Source organism: Phytophthora infestans, genomic scaffold (assembly GCF_000142945.1).
Source record: "Phytophthora infestans T30-4 supercont1.5 genomic scaffold, whole genome shotgun sequence".
NCBI classification, from domain to species: Eukaryota; Oomycota; class Peronosporomycetes; order Peronosporales; family Peronosporaceae; genus Phytophthora; species Phytophthora infestans.
The window spans coordinates 1,271,905-1,294,229 of NW_003303754.1; the positions used below are offsets into that span (position 1 = coordinate 1,271,905).

A 22,325-nucleotide genomic window follows, 5' to 3' on the forward strand; every position below is an offset into this window, starting at 1 on the left:
CCCAAGATACCCCATAAGTCTTTAATAGAGCTTTCATTTAACACGTTAGTAAGGATGCTACAAATATCTACCAGCAACATTTGTTGGTAGATATTTGTAGCCTTCTCTTAGACATTTAATGTCTCATCCTATAATCTTTCGAACATCACTTCAGACTGAAGTTCAGTGATCGACTGACCTGAATATATATATGAGTTAGTCGAACACTGAAGTGATACAGTACATGTATTGAATATATATACAGTATGAGGGGCAGAGCCTGTGGTGAGACAGCCGATGCAAGTGTGCCATTTAGATGGCTCATCAATTTGGATTTCCCAAATCCTTTTAAATAGGAATAAAAATGATTTACAGCTGGGAATTCCAGCGCCAATATTTTTTAAAGTTTTAATACTTTAAAATACTTGTCTTTATTATTTTTAAACAAGTATTTTTAAAACGTCTGCAATCTTTGATCGACGACCTGATGTCTCACCCGAACAATCACCATGAGCGAAGTCGCATACACCACTGTACCTCAGAACAAGGAATTTCCACATCTCCTCCTTGGGGACGTCGTGACATTGTCTTCAGAGAACGAGATGCATGAACACTTGCCCCTGTTCAACTTGGACATGTCGTGGATCGTAGAGTTAATCAACAACCAACGACGCACATCCTTCGGATCGATCTTTCGCTTGATCGCTGCCTGGTCGAGACTCGAGCACCCGAGTCCAGTCGTCATTCCCGAATTCTCTTTGAGCCCCTAAGTCGACGCTCAATAGTATAATGGTTGCCTGGCAGAGCTTAGCAGTCATCGCTGCTGCTTCCACCCTTGCCATCGGTGCAGATGCCAGAAAACTTCCATCTGGTGTTTGCTACGCCCCGTGGCACCACCATAATGTCAATTGGGGCGTACTCGCTGGCGATATGGCGCAAGTGTCCCAGCACTTCTCCAGTATCCGCACATACCAAGCGCAGTTCAGCGGCGTGAACGCCATCACAATGGCAGCAGCCGCAGGCCTTCACATCGCCGTCGGCGTGCAGCTCACAGACCCTCGCTGGATTGACTCTGAGATCCAGGCAGTGTGCGACGGCTACGCGAAGAACTCGTGGGCTGTTGAAGCTGTTTACGTCGGCAACGAGGATCTCAGAAACGGGAACTTTGGCAAGTATTCGGCCGATCAGATCGCTGGCTACATCCGTCGCGTGAAGAGCTGCGTGGGCAACACGCCCGTTGGCTCCGCTCAGCGTATTAACGAGTGGCTGGGCGCTGACAGCGCCTGGACGTTGGCTAACGCCTGTGATGTTATTGGTGTTAACATCCACCCATTCTTCACGCCGGGCTCGCAATCGGCTCTGAAGAAGTTGGAGGCTCAGTGGGACCAAATGGTGTCGAAATTCGGCGCCGCTAAGGTTCGTCTTACTGAGACGGGCTGGCCGTACGCTGGAGAAAGTTATGCTGGCAACGTCCCGTCCAAGGGCGCTATGACACAGCTCTTCTACGACTACATCTACGGGTGGTGCCCTAACAAGAGTCAGTCGTACTGGTTCATGATGTACGACACGACGGTGAGCTACACGGGCGCAGAACACGAAAAGCACTGGGGTCTCTTCGGAACGGACAAGTCGCAGCACATTAACATGCCATGATGTGGACACTTTTTTCACTTGCATTCGATAGTACTACTGTGAAAAAAATACGACGTAGTACAAAATTAGTTCAAATACTATTGTTGGAACTGTCGTCTGTGCACACCCACTGCAATGTGGAGGTTGGCTGCAGCGGCCATGTCAACGGCATTTACGCCACTCAATCGAGCTTCATAGGTACGGACACTGGAGAAGTGCTGGGATATTTGAGCCATGTCCATGGCAAAAACATTCCAGTCGACATACGGGTGGTGCCAAGGAGCGTAGCACACTCCAGTGGGAAGTTGTCGGGCATCGATGCCGACGGCGAGAGTGGAGGCAACAGCGAGGACAGCGAGAGGAAGAGAAGAAACCATGACGGCGGCTCCGAGTACAGGTGGTGGTTGGCGCAAGGCGAGAAATGAAATCAGGTTTCTGTCACTGTCACTTGGCTTTTTGCAAGTATCCTTGGGACAGGCGGCGTGAGTATTCAGATCGCTTGTCGTTTGTTGCCGTCCAAGGCTAAGCCTTGAAGGCTTGGACCAAGCCGCTGTTACAAGCGTAGCGTGATACGTTTACAAACATGGCGCATGGCTTCATGAACTGTATGCATGTATTACATTGTCGACAAAAAAGTAACACAATATGAGCTATTATTTATTCATTAATTCGTAAAATAACTGTGTAAACCGTTTGATGTCAACACATTGACCTTTCATGTTACCGTATTTTACTTAAAAATATTCTTTAATATAAAATGTGATTTGAAAGTCAGCGTTAAGAAAGAGAGAATGGAGTCTCGCGGGTGGTCAAGAACAAGGAAACTGTCGTCGAGTGTCAACGGCAATCGACTCGAGTAGAATTTGTGCACTTCATGTAGCATGCGTAAACAGAAGAGAAAAATGATCTGTGACTTAGCTATTAGTAAACTACACTCCGCGCCAGGCAACGCTGGTTCGATCAGTTTTTTAAGTTTCTGTGTAATAATAATAATAGATATTGCTGTTTACCGGTAGAGATGTCAGAGCTTTAATTGGCAGAAACACGGGCGCGCTGCAGCTCGCAATCCACCACGTGGTCACCAAAAATGACTAACTAGGCGCGAAGTGTACACCGTACTGTAGTTACAATCATTCAGCTTTTTTTTTTACAGGTCTTGACTTTACAGTCTTACTGTCCTAAAAATTCCAATTATGGCAGATTGTCCAAAGCTCAGAACTGTATCAATTAAACACCAAAAGTGTGCACCAAATCATTCAGAGCTATGTTTCGTCAATAACTAGCTTGTAAAGATTGAAAAAGCAATTACCATAAGGTACTGTAGACTGCTTGGCAGCCGACATCGGCTTAATTCGTATGCTGTGCAAATACCATATGATAGTTTTTCGATAGTAATAGTATTTTTTCTATTCAAAATAGTAGTTTATGTAGTAGCTTAGCTTTTAAAAAAGTGCTACATAATATTCTAATATTAGCTCAGAGATTTGAAAAATATTAGCGAACACGGCCTAATGCCGTGTTATTAATAGATACTTAATAGATACTAGATTAAATTTTATGATATTTCCCATTTAAGTACGTTTCTTATCATTTTGCCCGAGGGCTCATCAAAGAACTCTTTCGGTCAAGCTCTAAAGCAGCAGGAGTGATGACAGACTATGAGACTGACGAGTATTTGCTTAAGTATGTCACTGTGACGCAGACAAAGCCGATCGAGATGGAAAACTGCAAACGGTTGCAGTTGTTTTTAAAGTCGATAGAGCGAAATCAAGATATTTGCTCTTGTTATCTGCCGATAGCCTCATCCAGATCGTGCGTATCATAAACCTGGAGCATGTTAGCAGTCAACACACCACACCAACCCTGCCGTCACTCTCATAATTGTCCCGGACTCAGTGTTGATTAGTAATACTTCAGCTAGTCGATCTTTAACGACATATGATTGGTGGACTAAAACCGATAGCGCAATCTTTGAATCGTACCGTATTAGCTATTATTAAGTCAGATCTTTATTAATATCATTTTGTCAAAGAAGAAAGTATTAGATGCTATTTTTTAATGACTGGTCTACCAGGTGATATTATCACTATATTAACTTCACCAATTTTGAAAGTTACAATTAACCCCTGGCGGTGGCTTAAGTTCAATTTGATTGACATGTGAATGTAAGCTCAAAACTCTCACTTAAATAAAGTAATAACTAATTAAGAGTAGTTTAGACATACATGAGTCGCTTCAAAACTCCATTTAAATAACCTGGCGATGCTTGATAATGTTTCAGCGCTCGCGAGTGGGTACTTAAAAATGTACCGCAGTTCGCTCACAATTTTGTTACGATATGCCATGGATAATGTAGAGCAACCGGTCGCATTTGCTGTATGCTAGAACTTTATTGTTTTATCTTACTGTTGTCCGTCAAATTCAGGCTAAAGCTCATGCCGCCACCATTCATGTCAATAGTTTTAAAAAGTAACAGCGCATGGGACGATTTACGCAGCCCCTTGCGCTTGAGGGCCGTTCTTAACGAAGCGGTAGTTTTGTAGCCTAGTAGTTTGGCCCTAGACGGCCGCTGCTGCTGTCGTTAAGAATAGCTGGTGGTTTGTGGGCTGGAGTGCGAATCCATTCTCCTTTGTCATTCGCAAAACGCCCATTTCAAGATCCCGTCAATTACACACGGACCGCTGACCCCCATCTATCAACGCTAGCCTAGCGTTAAGGAGAGGTGACAGCGTTGGCACGGAGGCTCCGAAAGCTACTAGGCTAGTACCGGTACTAACTGGGCTACGCTGCGACAAGAGAAACGATGGCATGACTGCTGACTTCCGTCATTTTTTGGCGTTCGCAAGACTACCCCTTATAGGGATAGTACCTGGATTTTTTTTTTGGACTGCTAATCAATACATTTTCAAAGTAAAAAATTGAAAACCTACCCGGACACCCGCTCTAACCCCCTCGATGTTGGGCGTAGGCTGTGTCCGCTAATAACCCTCACCATAGTCTGTGAACTTGAGCTTGAGACCATCAGAGACATATGGTAGATGACTTAGCCAGCCAAAACACCCGAAACTACCGCTCGTTAAGAACGGCCTTCAGGGCCGTTCAAGGAAGCGGCTTCCGAGATTATTCAACATCTCAGTGAACAGTTGCTCACAGGTCCCTTTTGTCACAGGAAGCGAAGCAACCAGTTTAAAATAAGTTGTAAAATAAATGTATTCATAGGAAGGCTAAGCTTGATTTAAATATACTAACTATAAGTTAAGTATCGTAAAACTATGTCCTCAGCCAATGGTTCGTTTCTGAAGTGTGACATGTCACACTCCATGTAATTAGGGGTACACTTTTGGGTACGTACCCCGTTACATCCTCCCCTACTTAGGTTCGGTTTACGGACCAATCAAAATGAGGAAGTGTACGTCAAAAGCTTTAATTCTCAAAGTCGAAAGACATCGACTTGGCTGTGAGAACGCGGCGGAGACTCACTTCATAGCTAAAGCTATGAGCAGCACTTGAGCGCTCTTCTTTTCGGTCTTCACTTCGACCTTAAGCATGCCCCGTGGTACTGCGAAGAGCGGTGCGAAAGCGCACTCAAAGGCTGCTGCCGGAAAGGAGAAAGCCAAGAGCACTAAGCCTCGCAGCAAAGTCTCTGCGCCCCAGGAGACCACCAAAGTGGATTTGTACATTCGGTGACGAGGCTGCGAGCAAGCGCGCAAGCAAAACGCCGCAGTACGTCACCTTCGGTCTCTGCAGACAACCGACCGATCCCGCGATTCGTCGAATCAGAGTTCAGTCCAGGTAGTGAAGACGAGGCTGAGGCCTGGAGCATCCACAATGTTCCTGTGGTCTCCGTGGGAGGGCACGCTCCAGTGCCCAACGAGCACGTGTGCACTCGGCCGTAGTGATCACGGTGATCACAGGGCCAAGACGCCTGTGGGCGCTGCAAATCCTGCCGTCAAGGATAAGTGCTCGCTCAAAGCTGGCATCGACGAGGAAGATTAACCTCTCAAACACCTATCGTTCGCCGAGGGTCTTGCCCGTGCTAAGGCTGCCAATGCCATAGCCGAAGACGTCAAGCCCTCTAAGAAGCGCACGGCTTCGAAGTCCCTACTCCGCGAGGAGAAGAAGACTAGTTACTCGTATCCGAGCCTCACTGGCTCCTCTGATGAAGAGGATCAGAAGGAATATAAGGGTGTCATCTATGAGCCCCGGGAGATCACGAACGATTTCGCCCAACAGCAGGAGAGCTTCCCGTTATCCGGGAGCTGCCACAAACTCAAGATGTAGTTTGCCTCCCGAGGGAAGCTCTGGGGCTTACCTCTTCTTGGAGATTCTCGTCGCTCCTCGTGGGCATATCGGTAGCCAAAATTGCTTAGGGCGTTTACGAACGTGCCCTGATCATGAAGGAGCAGTTGATCACCCACAACTTGGAGGCGGCCCGTTGCGTAATTGCACCGAAACCCTCTCAAGGACTTCACGACTTGTCGTAAGAAGCTTGAGAGCCAGGGTGGTCTCTTACCTCTCTGGGGCCACCCCTGGGATCTTCCCGAGAACTGTCCGAGCTGGAGCTCGTGCGAGGACATATTTTCAGCGTGGATTGAGTCTCTCAAGTGCTCACCCTCGGAGTTACGGGAACTGCATGAAAATCAGCTGCTGTCCCGCATCCTGGACCAGCTATTCTTCGTGTCCGGTTCGCCCATTTGGCCAGCGAGCGCATGATGCCAAGGGACCTTCTAAAGCGCACGGCTTCTAGCACTCACGATAAGCGCGGGTACGGGGTGTCGTGAACGTCCGTACCACATACGGGTAAGAAGCTCCGGACAACTTACGAAGCTGCCGCCGCTTCTGTTTCCAGATTGCGACAGCCTTCGGGAAGTCTATCAGGAGCCGCTCAATCGGCTCCCACGAGTCTCGGAGTGGCCCTAACCCCTCCACTTGACGAGGAGCTGGCGCTTTCCGCGAAGCTGCCGCTCCTGTAGAAGCCGCACCATTTGGTAGTGGACTTCTCCGTTCCGGTCAAGCGAGGGGCGGAGGTTCCCTCGTACGAATACGAGTACCAGGCGCCTCCGGAGCACTACTCTCGTTCGAGTGTTCCACCTGCGGGTCCGACACAGGACCCTGAGGTTGACCACCTCCGTCAACGCATCATCTTGCTTGAGATTGCACTTGGCTTGAGACTGGCGGTGATGCTGCCGCCCCGACCGGGAAGGAAGGCATGCTAGCTCGTCATGCGGGCCGCTGGAGCGGGAGGACTTGAGCCTGCATCAGCGGGTAGAGTCGGGCCTCTTAGTATGATCTTGACGAAGCCTTCCGCATGATCCGACGTGTTAAAGCTCGGCTGCAACGTCTAGAGCCGCCTTCGGCGCACACCCATCCGTACGCGTATGGTGCGTATCCGACGTACTCGGTGTACTCGGCGTATGACTCTGGGGTCCGCTTCAGCGGGACCCCTCTGGCGTAATGACCTGAACAGCTGCGTCACCAGGCGGTTGAGTGTCGTCGGGGTGTTAGACAAGCCCTGCGGCTTGACGAGCCACTCCCAAAGCATGTCGCTTGGAGTGCTCACCGCAGCGAGCGGGACGTCGCTTTCGCGCATCAGGATCTGGTAGTATCCGTCTACCAAATCCAGCGCACTGTACAGTACGCTTTAAGCCATATTGTTCAACAACACATCCTTTCGTGGGATTGGTGTCTGGGCCAGCACCGGCGCGTTTTTCAGCTTGTTATAAGCGTGAGTCAGACACCACTTCCCGTTCGGCTTCTAAACGCAGAAAGTCGGCGTCAAGTGCGAGGCCCTTGACTTCCGCACCATGCCTGCCTTTGATTTCGCAGGGACGAATACATCAATGCCCTCGCACGGTTCGTGTGGGAGAGGCAATTGTCGCGTAGCAAAGTCTTTGTGCCAGGCACGAGATCGATCTCATGCCGTACGTCTCGATCTGGTGGGAGCTAAATCGGTGGGTGCTTGTTCGCCACGTCCGCATACTCCGTCACCCAAGGATACATAGGATCCTAGGTACTTAAGAATCTCAGCCCCAAGCGCGTCTGACGCTGCTTGATCAACCCTTCTAGGACGTCTTCGTCCAAGACAGAGGGGGAGCTCAACTCCACCCGAATGGCTTCTGGTCTTATGAGCACCATCTCGGCAAACTCCTTAGCCTTAAGGCTGGCCAGGAAAGGCTCGGCCGTCATTTCCTCGAGGTTCAGTATCTCTGCAGCCTTAGGCAGCGGTTCCAAGATGCCTTGACGGGTTAACCGGTCTTGCCATCGAAGATGTGATAACACTCTTCCACCGGCCGCGTCGGAGGAACCTGAGATCTGGACTTCGAGTCACTTGAAGCGACGTCGATCTGAACGAGGTTCAGATCCGACTTTTGGCGGCAGTGGCGTCGTCGACGTCGGCGACCGTGACGTGGAACTTCGTCACTCATGTCTGGGGATGTCGTGGTGACGACATCCGAGGCACTCGAGGCCTCGTGTCGTACTATGTTACCCACACAGGAAGCGTGTCCTACATCTTCTTCTTCAGTTATGATCTGGGCGACCTCTTGTGGCGCTGCGATACCCGCACAGGAAGCGTATCCGACGTCTTCCTCTTCATTTAAGGTCTGGGCGACCGTGTGTGAAACTCTGCTACCCACCTTGGACACGGTATTACCAGCGTTCGTGACACCTACAGCTGTCTGCGGAGCTAGTTTACCCGCTTGAGGACCTAATATACACACTTGGCCAGCGGCTCCTATCGTCGCCACCATCGAATCTTCCTCGGAGTCGTCATATACGTCAACGACCCCCGCTGGATGCTACGGTACCCTGGAAGCCGTTGCGGGCGCCCCGGGTTCTGACAGAGGTGGTACCACGACTCACCAATGCTCTGTCGGACTTCGCAGAACCAATTGCCTTACCTCGCCAGTCGATCCAGGGCTCGTGCTTCTCGAACAAAGGCAGATATTCATGTCGAGAACAGTAAACTCTTCTGGGCTGTCGAAGTTGTCGAGCTTGACAGCCAGATCAATTTGGATGTTGGGGACAGTACTTCCTTACTTGCATGAGAGGAAGGATGAGCGCTGCTGGCACTCGTAGCTCGCCGGGAGGAACGCGGCTCGAAGCTGTTCGCACAGCTGAGCCCAGGATGTGTAGCACCCAGGCGATGTCGCCTCCCGCGTGAACGCCCAACTCTTAGCACGACCGCTAAGGTTGAAGAGTGCAAAAGCAACGCGGCGTCGCTCGGTCGGGCTTAGAGCCGCGTTCATCGCGAGATCATCCTCTCGAGCCCAGAAGTGAATATTCTCACCTTCCTCCCCTTCGAACAGATTACATTCAGCCGTATTGGCTTCGGGTGTGGCGGACTGGCTTCCGCCGCCGGAGCCTGCAGGTTTCTCCGCACATGTGCGATGAGCTCTCGCTCGTAGACGTCAGACGTATTGACATGCTCGAGCTGCTCGACTGGTGTTGACGCCATCAGTCTCTGCAGGGCCTCCATCCCGAAGATGTCAACCGTCTTCCGAGCTGATTCGAACTGACATGAACTGTGAGTCGTTGAGATGGGAGAAGTCTTACTATCCATGGCGACGAGCATCAGAGAGGTTCATGTAGTCTACCCGCGTTGTTTGGCTTTCGAATGGTCCAAATTTTACGCCGAAGGAGTAGGTACAGCCACAGTAAATTAAGAAACAAATGTTTCTAAAACTTGGGGGTACCTTCTATTACCGAGCCCGCTGTACATGAAAGCGTTGCATCGAGCATTTTGTGCGCAAATCTACCGAATGATACATCTGTCGAGGGACGAAACAAACTGCTCTAAGCCGGGACTTTTCTATGCTATCACATATTCTTCGAAGTACAGTATGCATAAGAGCTGCTATATACCTATGACCAAATTAAAACAAGCTACCACGTAGCTTATTCTTACTTGCTTGATTTTGAAAATGGCTATCAATACAAAGTCAAGAATCTAGGTGAAGTTGACATTCGACCGGAAGTGCATTTTACATTATCGGAGGTACGCAAGCCTGGTCAGCTTAAATAATACCGTCGAGCTATTTGCTGAACCTTGCTCTCGTCGGTTTTTTATGCAAAACAAAAAACCGTCAACTGACGTACAAGATGAACATATTGCGGAAAACTTCTCCAGGATTCGTACGTAACGCGGTCAATGTTTGTGTCGCCAGGGAAGCTAAACCTAACAGTACGAACAGACCAATCGGGGTTAATTCGGGCCGTCTTTGGTGTGTGCTCATTAAGTTTAACGCAGACAAATATAAAATGAACGGCCTTATCTTTCGAATCGATAATTCGAGGTTTATAAATCCGCGCAGGTACAATCGCCGAGATTAATTCCATCTAGCAGGAAATACCAACAACTGGTAACGTACGGTAGCTCCATCTTTTTCGTATTTTAGTTGAGCTTTTAATAATAAAAGTGAGGCCACACATTAACGTGTTGATTTAAATAACTGGAACGATAATCCGGCCCGTCTGTTTCTGACTAAGTCATTACATTTTCCCAGTAAGACGAAACGTAGATCGGGGGTGCGGCGCGTACGGCACGTAGCGCGGAGTACAAGTACACTTTTTCTTCTATACCGAAGCCACCGCAGCGAAGCGGAGGTCGGCGACTAGGGAGCGCTCTAGCGTAGCGATGTAAAGCACGTTACTACAACATAACTACAACGGCATGACAGGTCTTTCGACAACATAGTTGCGTTTGGACACCACAAGGGGCACCACAACAAGCACCACTAACTCGGAACATGATCCATCACCGTAAGTTAAATCAATAAATTACCACAAAAGTGAAACTCAGCTGGCCTCTTTAGCAGAAATTCGTGTTAAGGGAAGGCGGCAGATCGTAAGAGACTATTCAAAATGACAATCCAAAAAGACATAAGAAACCAAAACAGTGAAGGCTGCATTGACACATCTGCTTCTACAGACAAGGAGCCTCTAACGCGTCTGACGCCACCAACGCCACCGGTATCACCGCCAGATGCTGACAGTCGCCGATCATTCGCTTGAGCCCATGACGCGCTTGTGTGTAAGGAGTTATTGCGGTCGAGAATACAGTATATCGAACGTATAGAAGAGAAGCTAGAAATAATGACCGAGCACTCGCTTAAGTTGTTGGATGCTCGCGACGAGTTTGCTATCATGCTCGCTTGAGGAGAAGCAGACGCAATTCGCATTGCCTTTGCAGCAAGCGTACCATCGTTGGACGACGGCTACGCAACTTCGTACGCTGCGATGCCCGAGGGGTGCTGCAAAACCGCTCTAAACAAACAGTAGTCGAAGGTCTAAGCGAAGACATGTAAGGTGAAGGCTAATTTCAGTTCATTTGAACTTTACGTCTCAATAGTTGCGAGTAGCTCTTGATCGGCTGCCTCTATTGCTCGAGCAATCTTGTTTGATAGTGTTGTCACGTGCGGTTAAGTTGAGATTAACCACATTATTCGCCGGCGCATTAAGTCAGCGTCGTCGAGGGTAACAGAGCTTTCTGCCAAGGTACGCCATTCTTCAGCATGACCTAAGCCTGAACAATGCAAAGTACGCCGCATGGCGTTCCGTCCGGTTCTCAGGAGCGTCGAACCAAACACCACTTTCTTCGGTTAGATCATCGGCATCAGGCCATGTTCGTAATAAAATTGACCACACTTCTCTCGAAAATAGTTTCCATCCTAGATTGATACGCAGTGCTATAAAGTGGCTCATAGTAGTACGGGGCCAGGTGGGGTGTGCTCACCTTGTAGCACAGGTTCACGATGATGATACCCCAATGGATGCCTCCAAGGTGAACCGGAAGCACAACATTGTTGAAACAGGCAATTAGGGTTTCAGGGTGGTATAGTACATTCCATCGTCGGAGTAAATGAGTCGATATCATATCAACCACTGACAGCGTCGCAACCGCAGCGTATGCTAACGTCGATCATGATATCGCTCAGCATTCGGTCCCAGGCCAGCATTTCCACCAAATGTTCAGACTTTCTGCAACTAGACACCCGGGAACAGGAGCCGAGACACGCTTCCTCGAGAATTCTAGCAGCCTCAGCACGACGTAAGCAACAATATATCAGAGCAACATAACATAGCATAATAGCAACAATGACATCTGTACAAGCAACACACGATAATAGGCAACATGACTCAATACAGTTTAGTACTTGGCTCTCGTCTCCGAGCTTCGTACACGAAAACACTGGTAAGCCAGCTTCCACAAACAAAAAAGTATAGCTTCAAAACGATGTGGTGTACTTACGGGCCTCAATAAGCTTCAAGGTGAGGCTTACGTGAGAAAGATTCCGGGTATATAGGGTGTGAAGCTGGATTAGATGTTCGGTCGGAAAATATTGGTGGTGGGGGGAAGGCCGAGTGGCGTGTGTGTGTCGTTCCAGGGACGGAAGTAATAGATTAAATCTGTTGCCGCTAACCATTAGAGATTGACTTTTGTTTTGGTCAGATCTCGATGCACAACCACAAAACGAGCAAGATAATCTTCGAATCACGCGGGGCAAAGACGATGCCCTCGCGCCTCTGGTCCGCCGTGAACTCGGTCTACTGACTCCAATGAGGGTAAGTGTCACGAAGTAGCGAGGAAGCGTAGGAGCGTAGACAGCGAGTACGGCGCCGTAGACAGTTGTAGGGGAGGAGAGGAGTTGCTGCTCGAAAGCAAATTGAGAAGTGATTAATCAGTTAGAGTTGGCGGCTGCAAGCTAGTAGCTGCCGCACAACCAGTAGTTCTTGACAACCGGATATTCACGCACGTATCCAGGTCCATCCTAAAACCTATCTTTCTCAAATCCTGATTTTCTCTGTAACTACCAATGAAAGCCTATGAATCCTAATTCTTATCTTGGTCGGAAATTTCGCACAGCGTCCCATAATCACAATTTCCGGCTGGAAGCTTGATTGTTGCAAATCCATGGGATTTTGGACCAATAGGATTGTAGTATGATGTAAAGACACGCAATCTTAAGTTTACGCTGATCAGAATAATCTGACCAGCTGAACTCAAATAATTGACGTGGCTGGTCACTGCCATGCCATTGGCTAGTGACCACCACGTCACATGACCTCCCTTCGAAGAAGAGCCTCTCCTAGAGAAAAGGGTTCTCTTTCTTCTTTGACTTCCAGTAGAGGTCGATGAGTCCGGGAATTTGCGTTAGATTCTCTACGGGCTCCCAAGTGGTGGTTTCACCAAGCCACCAGACCTTGTATTGCGGTTTTCCTTGTACTTGCGATGTCCAATGACGGCTTCAACGAGTTGGCCCTCGGTACCATCGGCTAACACAACTATATTCACCTTTTGCCTCCGCTTGTGGTCTTTGCGGTACGGCTTCAATAGTGACGTATGGAACACCGGATGCAGCTTCAATCCTTGCGAAAGGCCTAACTCATACGAGTCTCGAGACACCTTCTTTAGTATCGGAAAAGGTCCAATAAATCTTGGAGCTAACTTCTTCGACTGTGCATACCCCTTGTGGCGGATGTCCATGCTCTTATCGTCAAGTAACACCATATCACCAGTCTCGAAGTCTTGGACAAGTCTGTTCCTGTCGTAATAGTGTTTCATGCGTTCTTGGGCTTCACGCATACGGTCTTGTGCTACCTTGAGGAAAACCTCTTGCCGGAGTAAGAACTCTTTTGCTGCTTTCTCCAACTTGTTGAATTCCGGATCTAACGAAACCTCGTCGGGCATGTACGAAATATACCCAAGATCCGCTTCAAACGGTGCCATTCCGATCGTCGAATGCACACGTCGATTGTAGGCAAACTCTGCCATATGAAGAAACTCATCCCAATCGTTCTGGGCTGGGTTCACGACTCCACGAAGATAATCCCCGATAAAACGGTTCGTACGTTCCGTTTGTCCATCCGTCTGTGGTCTAAATGCCGATGACAGGTTATGATGCGTTCCCATAGCATATATAACAGCCTGCCAAAACTTGGACGTAAATTTGGAGTCACGATCAGACACAATCGTCTTCGGAAGGCCATGATCTTTTACATAGTTCTTCATGAAGACATGCGCGGTATCTTCTGCGCTATCTGTCGTCTGCGTTGCAATGAACTTTGCACGCTTGGTCAATCGATCCACGATGACCATGATGGCATTACAACCATCCTTGCTGGGAGGTAAGGACAGAATGAAATCCATCGAAATGTCGATCCATCTACCTCTTGGTACTTCCAGCGGTTGAAGTAATCCCGGCGGTTTCACTTGTCTCGCCTTGTTGCGCTGACACATTTCACAAGTGTTGCAATAACGCTGGATATACTTCATCATCTTCGGCCAATAATACTTCTCTCGTCCTGCGACGTAAGTCTTGTACGATCCAGGATGGCCTGCCGCTACGGCATCGTGGTTCTCGCAAATGACACGGTTTCTCAGATCTTCGTCATCCGGAATATACAGTCGCGGACTTTCATCTTCACCGGTCTGGTAGTATAAAACACCATCACTGAGCGAGTAATGCGGAACGTTGTCTCCAAGCTTAAGCTTCTTGACAATTCCCTGCTAGTCCTTGTTCCACGAATACATCTTCTTTGCGGACTGTGCCACAGTCACGTTGTTCGCTACCATGGTTGCCACAATCTCACGGTTTTGAGCCGTATCAAGAAGTTCCTGAAGGCTTACTTGCGCAGCCTTATGCTCGAACTCAGGGTTTCTTGATAATGCGTCTGCGACAACATTTGTTTCTCCTGGGATCCACTTGAACATGGGTCGAAAATCCGCGAGCTCATTGAACCACCGCGCAATGCGTCTATTCGCTGTCTTCTGCGTAAGAATCATCTCGATGCTCTTATGATCTGTTTCGACAAGAAAGGACCTGTCTAGCAGATATACAAGCCATGCTTTCAGAGCATGCATGATTGCGAGAAGCGCTTGTTCGCGTACTGGGTAGTTCAGCTCTGCAGGTTTCATCTTCCGGCCAGTAAAGGCAATTGGATGTTCCAACTCTCCCTCCTTTTGAAATAAGACTCCCCCAATTGCGAAATTTGAGGCGTCCATTCGAATACCGAAAGGCTTGGTGACATCAGGAAGACGGAGAACCGGTGGCGATGACAAGCGTTTCTTTAGCTCATCAAAACACCGCAGCTGGTCCTCATTGAGTTCGATCGCATCTCTAGAGCGTTTTCCCTTGATACATTCGTGCAAAGGACCTGCAAACTGAGCGAAATCCTTGCAAAATCGAGAAACGTAGACAGTTGTTCCCAAAAAGCTTTCCATTTGCTTCTTTGTCTTGGGAACAGGCTAATCTGTGATAATCTTCACACAGAAAGTCGGTGCACAAAACGCTGACGTACTCGGTCGAATGATGCCAGCTTGAACCATCTCTTTGGTCCATTCCTGTATCGTTTTCTTCTGATCAGGACTTTGGCGTTATTGTTTCACCGAAATAGGCGAAGTATCAGGCTTGAGCAGAATCTCATGCTCAATCCCTTCACGTACTGGGGGTGTCTCATTCGGAAGTTCCGTGCGAAAATCCGTATCCGCATACTTACGTAGCGTATCGTACGCCGGATTGTCCTTGAGAGCATCCCATCCTTGACTCTTGAAGCGTTCCGCCTTCTCCGAGTCATGCGGATTGATAACTAACACCGCTTCGATGTCCTTGTCCCTACGCAACATTTGCTGGAACTGGTTGGACAAAATAACCTTCGTTCGTCCAAACTGGCCGTTGTGGCCATGCTGCCGATAGTAGTTGTAGATCTCACGGCTCTGCGCAATTCTGGCGCGGCGTTGTCCTGCCACTTAACGGGCTGGACGTGTCTTCGGCAGTCTCAACTTCACAGTCTGCGTGTTCTCCACATTGATGCGAGGTGCAATCTGTCCAGTACTCCAGTCGATGTCAGGGTTCTGCTCCTGCAGCCACATCATGCCTAAAACTATGTCCTTTCCCTCAGGAACAGGAACAGGCATGACTTGGAATGTTCCCGTTGTCAAGGGAAATCCTGGTAACTGTAGAGACATCTCTACAGTCCGACGTGGACGATGCACAATCTGATCATAACCGAGATCAACTTGCATCATGTCACCTTCAGTGACATCCAACTCAAGCTTCATCACTAACTCCTCAGTTACGCCGTTCAGGCTACTGCCGTTATCAATGAATATCGTGACGGGCCTCTCTTGGTCTTCCGTCTTGAATGCTCGAGCTTCAGCCTCTAGGATCGCATACACTGCGCCCTGCATGTACCGGTTTGCTTCCGTACGTTTTGGCTGAGTACAATCTGGAGAAATGTGACCAACCTTGTCACAATTTCTGCACGTAGCTGTCTTCTTCCAATGCCCTTTTTCTTTTCGTAACGCTTGTTGTTCTGCTGTTTCGATTTAGGCAGATGATGCCCCGAGTCCGACGACCCTTTTGAAGGCTTCGAAGGTGCTCGAGGAGGTTTCCCGGAGTAGTGCGCAAACTCGAAGTTCGAAGCAATTTCAATGGCTTCTTGTAGATTTGATGGACTCTCTTCTTTGATCTTCTTTGCTGCTTCTTCACGTAACGAGTTTTGAAAGAAGAATCGTTTCTCCAACTCACTGATCGTCAATTCTGTCTGCGACAGCAAGTCTTGAAACTTGGAGACATACTCGTGAATAGTCTCGGTCTGTTTGAGACGAAACATTCTCTCGCAAAGATCATACTCGAAGTCCTTTGGTCGAAAGCGCGTGCGCTGCTGTTGCTTAAACAACGACCACGTGGGGTTCACACTCGCTCTCTCACATTCGGCTATAAAAGCGCGATACCAGTTCAACACTGACTTGCCTAAGTTGCTGGAGATTATCGTCACGAAACCTGACGATTCTGCCTCCATTAACTCACGTCTGCTTGCGTAGTACTGCTCGGTGGCAAAGATCCACAATTCAATGTCTTCAACATACTTTTCTTCATACATCGAAGGGTTCTTCTTCTTCTGCTCACCCCTAGCGGCAACGAGATATTCGAATCTCGCATTAGCTTGTTGCATTTGGGCTTGCATTTGCGCTTGCATCTGAGCTTGATACTGCTGTTGCTGCTGCGTAATGTATACGAGCAGCTGCTGCATGGACATGGTCTCAGGTCCAGCCGCATCCTGAGCAGCATCAGTAGCAGGGGAGGCTGACTCAGCCTGTGCATTGGCACTGGCCCCTTCTCTTGACGCTTGCGATCTTGTATTTGTTCGCATCGTGGGTTGGGTAGCTTCAGCGTCGCTCGGAGCACTAACACGGCTCTGTTGACGAGGACGAGGGTTCGGTGACGGGCGCTCAGCTGCACGACTCCTTCTTTGAGCCATTACAAGCTGGACTTCTCAGCGCAAGTCTTTTAAGATACCAGATCCCTATACCGAAGTTAAACGAAGCGAAAAAAGGTTCCGATTAAAGTTCCTCCCTACAATCTACGTTTCTTGTCTACGTGGATGGAGTGATCAAAAGATCCTTCAAGAATTTCTTGGGTTTGCTCAATACGTTTCTTGAGCAATTCACTGAAGTCGTGAATGACGTTCCGGGCGGCTGCGTCCTTAGAATCCGGAATTTCGTTTCGGATCAGGCGGACGAGCTTAAGTTGCTTGACCGTTGTTAGCCACAAGTCCAGACGAAGCTGATCGAGCTGCTTGTGTCGATCAGTCAAGGACTTCGTGCTGTTTACAAACGGATCTTCGGGTTGACGAGTCTTTCGCTTACCCATAAACAAGCACACTGAAACAGATGCAGTAGCAACGGATGTAGATCAAGCACAACCAGTGAGTATCTAATCGGACGTTTGCTCCTTTAAGCTCTGATGCGGGATAAGGATCCACGTAACGTGGAAGCGTTAGACCCAAGGCCACCAGAAAGAGTTTCCGATTGTGTGTACCACACTAGTGCGCAGCCACACCAACTAGCCACTGAACGTAACAGTTCGTGCTAAGGCAATACCCTTTGTGATCTAGTGCTTCCCCAACTATGTGGCTGGCACCAATAGCCTCAGGACAACTCGCTTCTGGCTATGCCACCACGAGTGCCCTACTTGAACCGAAGCTTGACACGACAAGTGCTACTATGTCACGAAGTAGCGAGGAAGCGTAGGAGCGTAGACAGCGAGTACGGCGCCGTAGACAGTTGTAGGGGAGGAGAGGAGCTGCTGCTCGAAAGCAAATTGAGAAGTGATTAATCAGTTAGAGTTGGCGGCTGCAAGCTAGTAGCTGCCGCACAACCAGTAGTTCTTGACAACCGGATATTCACGCACGTATCCAGGTCCATCCTAAAACCTATCTTTCTCAAATCCTGATTTTCTCTGTAACTACCAATGAAAGCCTATGAATCCTAATTCTTATCGTGTTCGGAAATTTCGCACAGCGTCCCATAATCACAATTTCCGGCTGGAAGCTTGATTGTTGCAAATCCATGGGATTTTGGACCAATATGATTGTAGTATGATGTAAAGACACGCAATCTCAAGTTTACGCTGATCAGAATAATTTGACCAGCTGAACTCAAATAATTGACGTGGCTGGTCACTGCCATGCCATTGGCTAGTGACCACCACGTCACAGTAAGCATGGCTGATATCAACTCAAACTTGTCCTATAAACTGGGTGAATGCTTTTGGTGAATATGTACTTAGTGCAGTTCGTTAGTATATTTTTAGCTTACAGTTTTCGCTATTCGATTCAACCTTTTTTGCTGATATACGAGCGTATACTTGGTTTTAACTCACTAACAGACGAGGAAGATCATACAACAAGTAATAGATACAGCAACATTCAAGCGTTCGAAGACTCTCCTTAATGCTTTCGCGGATGCTGATGCCGGCAAAGATGTACTGCTGGCTCAAGACCATATGGATATCACCTGCATTATCGCCATGCCGACGTTTGCTCTACAATGCTTTGAGGTCGTAGAAGGAGTTAGCTCGAGCTGGTATGCACGATGTAGGAACCTACTCGACTGAAGCAACAGCGAGTAAAAGCAAAACTTCAGATCAACTGGACCCTTTCACTGAGGAAAATGACAGCGATACGTGTTTCGATGTGTCTCCCACAGAGCTTATCGACACTATGACCAATCTACGTGAGCTGGATCAAAACGAGTGTGTGGTGCCTTTTGTAGATTCAAGCGGAAAATGCGATGCACAGCAAAAGAGACCCGCCCAACACGCCAAAGTATTCCCAGACACTTGCTCACTCAGAAACTCTGGTGCTGAAGTGAAGCTAAGTACAAGTGACGTTAGCTCTACTATAGACGTTACAACACTGACGCAGACGTGGGGGCGAGTGGGGGCACATTACCTGCAGAAGCAGCGGGCGCGAAAATCAACAACCTCCACACGAAGGCAATTGTGCGCTCACAAGAAAATAAAGCTGCGAAAATATCTGCTCGCCAGCACCAACTAGTAGAGATGCTTCGTCTACCACAGCCAAATCCTCGACACAATAGCCGAAAGAAGACGAAACAAGCAAAGCTGAAGGCTGAGGCTAAGCAACACAGACTTGCTGGTTTCAAACTTCCAGACAAACAAATACCAAGTCTCTCTCCAGTGCCGGTGTGGGCGACCAACACTAGTGACAGGTATAATATATGTGAGCAGCTTGCAATTTACCCGCCAATTATGAATGACGACTTTATGAGTGCGCGAACTGCTCGGAGTGTTCCGTGAGTATGCCCGCACCACTAACTATGACTACAATGTCGTGATTCCTAGGAACCTGATGACGAAGTTGGAAGCCGTTGTCGAGGAAGAGAGGAACAATCCAAGCGTCGCCAAATAAAGGGGCAGCAACCTGGTGTCTGAAGGTTCCGAAGGTATTAGTGATGTAGTAGCCTCATTTATCCCAGGTGTAGCGCCAAAGTTTACCGGGTTCGTCATATGTTGCTAGTTTTGGAGCCGCATTTTTGTTGTGTTGCTTTTATGGTGCGTGTACCATACAAATATTTATATATTTATCACGATTTGTGCATTCGCAGTGGCGCTGTCTACCAAATGAAGACCTTTTACAGCACTAACTAAAAGTGTGACGCCTGGTTAGCAGACATGGATTGGCTTTTGTCGAAAAAATAGGAAAGTGTCGAGGCAACCCCGGAACTGTTCGTAGAAGAGATTGATTCCGATCAGTTGGTGCTGAGTACGGCGGGGGGGGGGGGGAGTTCTTGTTTACATAGCTTTTCGGTGTTTTGTCAAATACATCCCAATCCTTGAACACTTTCTAGGGTAGCTCTTCCACGAAGTTCTGTACTGGTTCATGTGCCTTTTTCATCTTCTCGCGAGTTTCCAACTGAAGAATGACTCAAATGTTATACGTTTGGCTACCGTATTGGAGATTTCATACTACAGAGAGATCGCTTACTACATACCTTGCTTTAACCAATCGAATGGCAACACTGTAATATTGCAGGTCATCAATTTGCATCTAATAAGATGTAGCATATAACTACGGCGAATGCAGCAGCGGATGGTTATTCACTGAAAGAAAAACGCCATGGCGCGCACAAAGCCGTAGTAAAGTTATGGCGCGGACGCCGGGTCAGCAGCAAGGGTGCACTCGACACTCGCATCGCGTGAATCGAAATCACCTTGGAGACTCGTCGCGAGCCTTGACCTCTGTTAGACCGTGGCTTTACAGAATGTGTACACATGTAGGTCTTGTTGTAGAGCTGCACTGCTTCTGGCAGAATGGTGCCTGGGGTTTTGCTTTTGCTGATTATTTGGTTTCTTGTGCGGGCGGATGTATTTGTTCGAACAGAAAAGATCTATCACACTACATAAATGCAGAATCAGCATCAATAGCCAAGATTACAATGATAAGCATCGTAATAATGTGATACAGTCTCAGACTGTGCCACAACTTGAGATTGGCACACAAACCTGGTATGTTCGGCGACAGTAGTTACGTAAGTACGCCTCCAGTGTCTTCTTGTCATCGAACATCTTCACGTCATCTTCGAAACGTGAGCCAAATAATCCCGAGCGACGATACCACCATCTCCAGACCCACGATTTGAAACGGCAGGTATGTTTCCGCTGATAGTGTCCGATTCAGACGCACTGGAGGATTCAGAGCTGTCATTGATGCTGATAGCATCGGATCTAGAGACCTTCGAAGACATTGCACGACTGTGTGAGCGAGATCGCCTCTTCCTATGGTCACTTTTGCGGCGTTTAGGCAGCTTGCGACAGATGTTGGAAGCTACCAAATTAGTTTAAACGAGCGGCAATTTCTTATCGCCACAAGATCGACGTGATTGAGTTTTAAAATGCTGTCATGTCCAGGGAGAAAAAGCAGTCCACTATCAGCTACTTTACCCCTTTTTCGAGGCTGGCAAAGTGAAAGTGAAGAAAAGCAAGTATATAACTGGTTGAATCAGCGCGATCTTATCATCGATAAGTGCGAAACAGGCTGAGGATCGCATTACAAGGACATAAAACTAGGAATGTCAGCAACCCTATCGGCCTAGTTCGAGGAACAGGTATTGCACTGATTAAACGATTTGAGGAAGGAGGGCATCACTGTGACAGACACCATGGTTCGTATACGTACTAAAGACTGCTACAAGAGCGTGGGACCCCCCCACCCCCGGAGAAGAGCTTGACCTCCCAAACGTGGATGTTACCGTTTTTGCGACACAGAGCCAGATTGGGAGCGGCTCAACCGGCTACTCGAGGATATTTTATCCTGTTCGACATGTAGTAGATGCAAGCCGAGACACAGAAAATTAGCGACCGATGATCAAGATATAAATATTTACATTGCTTTTTTGAAATGCTTTTTTTTCTTCATTTTGATATTTTAAGGCTCTGGCTGAATGTGCATAGACATCTCGTGCTCGTTTTACGATAGCACAACTTCAAAATATGAGGTACAAAGTATGAGATATCAAATAAGGTATGTCGTATATGCCTGCTGTCTCGTAGATAATTACTTCGAGGTAATAAAAAGAGAGTGACTATCGTACTTGGCTGGCCCATCTTCTTTTTAATCGATAAAAAGCCACCTAGTCCCCGAACAACGTATACACGTATAGGTTTTTCTTCCTTTAAAAACAATTCATTCATAGCCCGACGCGTGCCGAGCGCGAGACGTCAATCGTGGCGAATAAACCCCCGGATCCAGGTAGGGAGCGGTGCGAGCTGAGTGCCTCGAATAGCCAAAGCGACCAGAATGATCAGAGCGACGTTGACCCTCCCGTAGTAAGAGACTCCCATGAGCAAAGGGACGTTTCAATGGGTGGTAGTACCAATCAGATGCCTTCTGAGCAGTCAAGCAGCCTCAGTAACGGGTCTGTCCGAGCTGTGATGGAACCACCTCTCACGCGCACGTGCTTTGAGTCGCGGGAACAGCTCGACGCCTATTTTAAGGAGTATCAAAGGAACAGCTACCACGAATGTACTCTTCGTCATCGGACAGCTCATTTAAAGGTCGGCAGATATTTACGCTTCATTCATTTAGCTTTTACGCATTCGAACCAACAATACCTTTTTGGACCGGAATAAGAAGATACAAATAACAAAATCGAGTGCGTCGCTGATTCCGCCGGAGTGGGATAACTATTCTCAGAAGCTAATACGTACACATACTGGCGCATACAAGTCGCGAGGGCAAGGAAAACGACCACGCCAGGAAACAAGAACCGTGGGCTGCGAGGCTAATTATTTTCCCGATCAGCTGTAGCGGGAACCACTGGTGTGCAATCATCGTCAACACTGCTACCGATGAGATACAATTGTACGACCCGATGCATTCAAGCTACGTGGCAAGTATCCGGGCTGTTG

General features: G+C 48.2%; 1 protein-coding gene across 1 annotated transcript; it reads left to right on the forward strand.

The window, feature by feature from the left end:
* Positions 1–768: 768 nt before the first annotated feature.
* Positions 769–1,632, forward strand: PITG_04135 (glycoside hydrolase, putative; the record flags this gene model as incomplete). The annotated part of the gene is made up of 1 exon (XM_002905793.1): positions 769–1,632. One exon carries the CDS (start codon positions 769–771, stop codon positions 1,630–1,632), a length of 864 nt encoding a protein of 287 aa, XP_002905839.1.
* Between the last annotated feature and the right edge of the window lie 20,693 nt (positions 1,633–22,325).